At 55.2% G+C, this 6,959-nt stretch overlaps 1 protein-coding gene across 1 annotated transcript; it reads left to right on the plus strand.

Annotated features, from left to right (window-relative positions):
• Positions 1–562: 562 nt before the first annotated feature.
• Positions 563–5,244, plus strand: LINGO4 (leucine rich repeat and Ig domain containing 4). Its single transcript, XM_027533281.1, has one exon. It carries the CDS (start codon positions 2,884–2,886, stop codon positions 4,831–4,833), a length of 1,950 nt encoding a protein of 649 aa, XP_027389082.1. The 5' UTR covers positions 563–2,883; the 3' UTR covers positions 4,834–5,244.
• Positions 5,245–6,959: the final 1,715 nt, after the last annotated feature.

A 6,959-nucleotide genomic window follows, 5' to 3' on the forward strand; every position in this document is an offset into this window, starting at 1 on the left:
AGGAACGCCCCCCCTCCCCCACTGAAGCAATCTCAGACTAAGCACCAGAGCAGGCATTCTGGACTGAGAACTTTCCCCACAAATGATACCCACAGGGGACATTTAGAATGAGAGGTGGCACAGAATCGCCCAGCATTTGGGAGACTGAAAGACAACCCTATGGAGAATGCCTGGCCGGCCCCAGAGCTCCTGGGGGAGTCAGGATGTCCGAGAGACTGTGGAGCTGCCAACCCTCCCACCCCTGGGGCTCCAAGCCTCCCCCTGCGCTCCCTCCCCTCCACTGCCAGCCTGTAGTGGCGACTGCTGCAGCCCTCCCTGGTTGCTTTATTTATTTATTTTGCACCAACAGGGTTGCTGCAGACTCATTCTCGCCCGGTTTAAAAGAGAGAGAGGAAAAAAAAAAAAGGAGAAATGCTTTTTGGCTCTTCTCTCTACCTCGGTCTTGGCAGCAGGCGGCCGCAGCAGCAGTAGCAGCAGTGGCCCGGCAGGCGGGCAGGCAGGGAGTGAGGCACTTAGGGAGGTGCGGGCCGAGGGGCAGCTTGAACGGGACAGGCCCCCAGCCCTGGACAGATGCGGTGCCCAACTTGATGCCACCCTCTGGCTTCTCCGGTAAGTGACCCCACCTCCTGTCCTGGAGCTGCAGCTGCCCTTCTCCATAACATGCTCAGAGACAAGGCCAGACCCACGAGGGCTAGAGGGTTTGTGCCCACTCTGCTCCCAGCCCACCATTGATCTTGGCCTCTTAGGACTTTGATGGGAAAAGTAAGATGTCCCAGGTGCCCCTGGGCAAAAGGGCTCCAAGGAGCTCTCCCTCCATTTCCCAGGTGCTCTACTTCTGGGAAGGATTATTTTGCAATCATTGTGGATATTCCAGAGACCTTTCCTCCAGGAGCACCCCCCCACCCCCCATGTAGTTCCCCATGCTTCACTCAGGTCTGCTTTAAAGAGGCTGTTCCAGTATCAAATGTGTCCCTGGACTGGCACACAGAGGCAAGAAGAAGAAAGACCCCTCCTTCTTGAGGGTGATGCCCCTGGACCCCAGCCCACATGAGGAGAGAAAGAAGGGTTCTGACACCTATCTGTTCCTGCAAAGTGGCCGGAAGCCAGTCCGATACCCATGGAGCTTAGCAAAGGAAGTTTGCGATTACATTAGCCACCTTTAAAGAGAAGGGGGCCGGACCTGCCAGCCCCTGGTCTGGCAGGCTCTGGAGACTAAGAGGATGCTCACAAGAGTGGGAAGGGGGAAAGCTGGGTTACACGCTTCACTGCACTTTTGCTGAATGCAGGAAAGAAGGAAGAGCAGGAACTGCAGCAGTAGTGATAAAGAGCTAGCTGTCAGGTGGACTTCCCAGGACAGGCACTGGGGGAGGGGGGCAGGGATGAGGGAAGCTGGGACATTGCTCCCTGGAGAATTCTTAGCATGCCATCCATACCTGTTAGTTTGGGATAGGGAACAGAGGAGCCTGCTCAGTAGCCTCAGCTGGGCCATTCTTTCTCATGCCCAAGCCTCAGAACAGTGTCCCACGTCCCGTGCTCTTTCAGCCTCTTTCTGCAGTTCCTGAATTACTATGGTCCTCTGAAATAGCTGTAGGGTAGCCACCTGAATGATCCTTGTGGGAAGGGGTATAGTGTGGGAAATAAAGGGGGAAAAAATCACACTATCTCTTAAACTGTCTTTCCTAAGTTCCACCTGGGAGAAAATGGCCCATGTGGTAGAAAGCTGACCTCATAGCGCCCAGAAAGTCAGAAGTCTGAAAGGTCAAAGGTGACTGGGATCTGCAGCTAGAAAGAAACCCAGGCATCCTGCCTCCCAGGGAGCATTAGTTTGCTCTTGTCCTATCTGTGCAGCCATCCCTTGCCAATTCCAGTACTTCCCCTCTCTTGGGGTCCCAGTGGTCTTTGAACAGGGTGGGTCCATGGCATCTTTTCTCCTCTGTCGCCTCACTCAGCCTCCAGTGGTCATCACGGTCACCATCATCCTAATTTTTCCCAGGCACCTGGCACCCAGAAACTTACTTTAAGTTGACAGACTGGGCACACAGCCTGTGCCAAGATATCCTATGCCAGCCAAGGGCCTGCTCAGTCCCACCACAGTATGTGGTCAGACACTGTCCCTCCTCACTCATCTATGCCTCCCTGGCTCCCAATGTGTCTCTTGTGCATTTCTCAGGCAGCAGAGGCCAAAGGCAACAAGAGATCTCTCTCAGACTCCCACACGGGGTTTGAATCAAAACACCATGGAGGGGCATGAGAGAAGCCTAAGTCTGAGGACCAAGCAAACAATGCTCGGCCTCTCTCGAGTCCCTTACACCCCAACATCATCTACAGAGGAGGTGGGCTGCCCTTGGGGCTCTGGTGAGGGATTCACGTGTGCCCTGTATCCTCTGCCACATTTAATGTGTAGATTGGCTGTCATCCATAAGGCGTTCTGGGGAGATTGCCTCGTGTTAGTCTGGGGCCTCGGGCCCTGGGCCAGGCTGGAGGAAGGCAGAGAGGCCGTGAGTGGAGCCTGGGGGGCCAAATTGATGCCCACATGCTTCCCAGGCTTGGATGACTTCAGTCAAGGTGAGGCCTCTCTCCGATCAGGATCCAGGGATATGACCCCCGTAAGCCTAAGACAAAGCTGTGGCAGATAAATGAGAGAAGGGTAGGCAGAGAGGGTCAGGGCAGAGACTAGGAGAGCAGCTCTCAGAAGAAGGGACCTGGTATTTCTGGATCTCTGAGATAGAGGGAAACTCAAAAGTTACTTCCCTGCTGCTTCCTGTCATGTTTCCATAAAACCTTCCCCACTGGACTAGGGTTCCATGAGTTAGTAAGCACTCAGCCTGTTACCCAGGGGTGGTGGAGGGGAGCAGAGAATCCCCAAAGAGGAGGCTCCAGGGGATGTACGCCAGACTCTCTCCTGTGTCTGCACACTACCCGGCCACGCTGAGACAGGTAGCTCAATCCCTCTCCTCTACAGAGGCTCAGGGAAATTCATGGTACCCATCATCTGAGCCACTTTCCAAAAAGGGCCATGTCATCCTCTGTTCCAGGAACAAAGAGGGCATGGCTGTGGCCACAGCTCCAAAGCAAGCCTGGCCCCCATGGCCCCCCGTCTTTTTCCTGCTCCTCCTGCCGGCGTTGGGGAGCAGCGGCAACTGCCCTGCTGTGTGTGACTGCACCTCCCAACCCCAGGCAGTGCTTTGCGCCCACCGGCGACTGGAGGCTGTCCCGGGGGGACTCCCACTAGACACCGAGCTCCTGGACCTGAGTGGGAACCGCCTGTGGGGGCTTCAGCAGGGAATGCTCTCCCGCCTGGGCCAGCTCCGGGAACTGGACCTGAGCTACAACCAGCTGTCCACCCTGGAACCAGGGGCCTTCCACGGCCTGCGCAGCCTGCTCACCCTGAGGCTGCAGGGCAACCGGCTGCGAATCATGGGGCCCGGGGTCTTTGCAGGCCTGTCTGCCCTCACACTGCTGGACCTTCGCCTCAACCAGATCGTCCTCTTCCTTGACGGCGCTTTCAGGGAGTTAGGCAGCCTCCAGCAGCTGGAGGTTGGGGACAACCACCTGGTGTTTGTGGCTCCGGGAGCCTTTGCCGGGCTGGCCAAACTGAGCACCCTCACCCTGGAGCGCTGCAACCTCAGCACCGTGCCTGGCCCGGCCCTGGCCCGCCTCCCAGCACTGGGGGCCCTGAAGCTCCGAGAACTGGACATCGGGAGGCTGCCAGCGGGGGCGCTACGGGGGCTGGGGCAGCTAAGGGAGCTGGAGATCCACCACTGGCCAGCTCTGGAGGCTCTGGAGCCGGGGAGCCTGGGCGGGCTCAATCTCAGCAGCCTGGCCATCACCCACTGCAACCTGAGCTCGGTGCCCTTCCAAGCACTGCACCACCTGAGCTTCCTCAGGGCCTTGGATCTTTCTCGGAACCCCATCTCGGCCATCCCAGCCCGCAGGCTCAGTTCCCTGGTACGGCTCCAGGAGCTCCGACTGTCGGGTGCCTGCCTCACCTCCATCGCGGCCCACGCCTTCCATGGCTTGACGGCCTTCCACCTCCTAGATGTGGCAGACAACGCCCTTCAGACACTGGAGGAAACAGCCTTCCCTTCTCCAGACAAACTGGTCACCCTGAGGCTGTCAGGTAACCCCCTGACCTGCGACTGCCGCCTCCTCTGGCTGCTCCGGCTCCGCCGCCGCCTGGACTTTGGCTCTACCCCACCTGCCTGTGCTGGCCCCCAGCACGTCCAGGGGAAGAGCCTGAGGGAGTTTGCAGACATCCTACCTCCAGGGCACTTCACCTGCCGACCAGCCCTGATCCGAAAATCCGGGCCGCGCTGGGTCATGGCCGAGGAAGGGGGGCACGCCGTTTTCTCCTGCTCTGGAGATGGGGACCCAGCCCCCACTGTCTCCTGGATGAGGCCTCAGGGGGTTCGGCTGGGGAGGGCTGGGAGAGTGAGGGTCCTTCAGGATGGGACGCTGGAGATCCGCTCTGTGCAACTCCGGGACAGAGGGGCCTATGTCTGTGTGGTCAGCAACGTGGCGGGGAATGACTCCCTGAGGACCTGGCTGGAAGTGATCCAAGTTGAACCACCGAATGGCACTCTCTCTGACCCCAACAGCACCTCCCCAGGGATCCCAGGGCCTTTCTTCTTGGACAGCAGAGGTATAGCTATGGTGCTGGCGGTTGGCTTCCTCCCCTTCCTCACCTCGGTGACCCTCTGTTTTGGCCTCATCGCCCTCTGGAGCAAAGGCAAAGGCCGGGTCAAACATCACGTGACCTTCGACTTTGTGGCACCTCGGACCTCTGGGGATAAGAACTCTGGGGGTAACCGGGTCACTGCCAAGCTCTTCTGACCTTTCCTTCCACAGCGGGGCCTCATCTAGGCCAGCTTCAGATACCACAGTGGGAGAGAACCAAGGCTGCTTGGACTGGACATTCATCCCAAACAGCCCAGATCTTCCCCACCTTCTGCCCACACCACGCCAGCAGCAGATGCCGCCTCCTCATAGCCTGCCTCCTCAAGTTTTTGCAGTTTAAGGATAGCATTGTCATCTCTTCCCTGAGAGTCCCAGGAAACGGAAGGTGTAGATCCGTTTCCAGCCCAGCCCTCCCTGCACACCACATACAAAGCAGGAACTATAACCCTCCAGTCTGCTAGTCTAAACTCCAGACTTCCTTCACACATACTTACACATACCCTGAATCAGATCAGTTCAGTTCAGTCGTTCAGTCATGTCCGACTCTTTGCGACCCCATGAATCGCAGCACTCCAGGCCTCCCTGTCCATCACCAACTCCCGGAGTTCACTCAAACTCACATCCATCGAGTCGGTGATACCAGCCAGCCATCTCATCCTCTGTCATCCCCTTTTCCTCCTGCCCTCAATCCCTCCCAGCATCAGAGTCTTTTCCAATGAGTCAACTCTTCTCATGAGGTGGCCAAAGTACTGGAGTTTCAGCTTTAGCATCATTCCTTCCAAAGAACACCCAGGGCCGATCTCCTTCAGAATGGACTGGTTGGATCTCCTTGCAGTCCAAGGGACTCTCAAGAGTCTTCTCCAACACCACAGTTCAAAAGCATCAATTCTTCGGCACTTAGCTTTCTTCACAGTCCAACTCACATCCATACATGACCACTGGAAAAACCATAGCCTTGACTAGACGGACCTTTGTTGGCAAAGTAATGTCTCTGCTTTTCAATATGCTATCTAGATTGGTCATAACTTTTCTTCCAAGGAGTAAGCATCTTTTAATTTCATGGCTGCAGTCACCAACTGCACTGATTTTGGAGTCCCAAAAAATAGTCTGCCACTGTTTCCACTGTTTCCCCATCTATTTGCCATGAAGTGATGGGACCAGACACCATGATCTTCATTTTCTGAATGTTGAGCTGTAAGCCAACTTTTTCACTCTCCTCTTTCACTTTCATCAAGTTCCTCTTCACTTTCTGCCATAAGGGTAGTGTCATCTGCATATCTGAGGTTATTGATGTTTCTCCCGGCAATCTTGATTCCAGCTTGTGCTTCTTCCAGCCCAACGTTTCTCATGAGGTACTCTGCATAGAAGTTAAATAAGCAGGGTGACAATATACAGCCTTGACATACTCCTTTTCCGATTTGGAACCAGTCTGTTGTTCCATGTCCAGTTCTAACTGTTGCTTCCTGACCTGCATATAGGTTTCTCAAGAGGCAGATCAGGTGGTCTGTTATTCCCATCTCTTTCAGAATTTTCCTTAGTTTATTGTGATCCACACAGTCAAAGGCTTTGGCATAGTCAATAAAGCAGAAAGAGATGATTTCTGGAACTCTCTTGCTTTTTTGAATAACCAACACCAATTGCCAAACCGCAGTGATAAGGCTACTTCAGGGGTGGGGCTGGAAAGTGCAACTGCTTCTTGGAGTCTGCTCCTTATCCAGGTGGTGGTGTCTCTCTCTCCCTCTTGCTGCTCTATCCCCTCTCTAGGCACAAGGAACTAGGGCCAGTGACCCCAAGCTAAAGAGAAGAGGATGTGACGGGGGACTGGGGACTGGGGATGGGGACAGACTACACACTGGCACTGGGTCTGCATGAGCCCCCCACCCCTGCCATATCATTAAACCTGCTATCAAAAGGCTATGATAGTGGCAGCCACAACTAAATGTGATCGCTCAAGTTTTCTTTACTTCAGTCTGTTCCACCTCTTCTTTCTGTCAGAATCCCGCTTTCTACCCTTCTGCCTGCCTATTAAGCCTGTAACAATGACCTTGCCTGAATCTAACGAGCCTGACAGCCAAAGGTTTATGCAAAAGGTTGCCCACCATGCCTGAAAAGATCAGCACCCGCAACCCATTTCCATGTCAGCCCTTTCCTCTGTGTGCTCCATCTCCAGAGTTGGAGGAGAGAGTTTCTGCCTTCCAAAGGATCCCTCTGCAGAAATTCCAACCCAGGACACCCAGCTCCTCCCCTTTCTTTCTCATTCTGGTTGGAATCTCCCAACCGTT

Source organism: Bos indicus x Bos taurus, chromosome 3 (genome assembly GCF_003369695.1).
Source record: "Bos indicus x Bos taurus breed Angus x Brahman F1 hybrid chromosome 3, Bos_hybrid_MaternalHap_v2.0, whole genome shotgun sequence".
Lineage (NCBI taxonomy): Eukaryota > Metazoa > Chordata > Mammalia > Artiodactyla > Bovidae > Bos > Bos indicus x Bos taurus.

Bases quoted from the DNA above. Each gene is read 5' to 3' on its own strand.
- LINGO4 (XM_027533281.1), top strand. From the start codon at position 2,884: ATGTACGCCAGACTCTCTCCTGTGTCTGCACACTACCCGGCCACGCTG.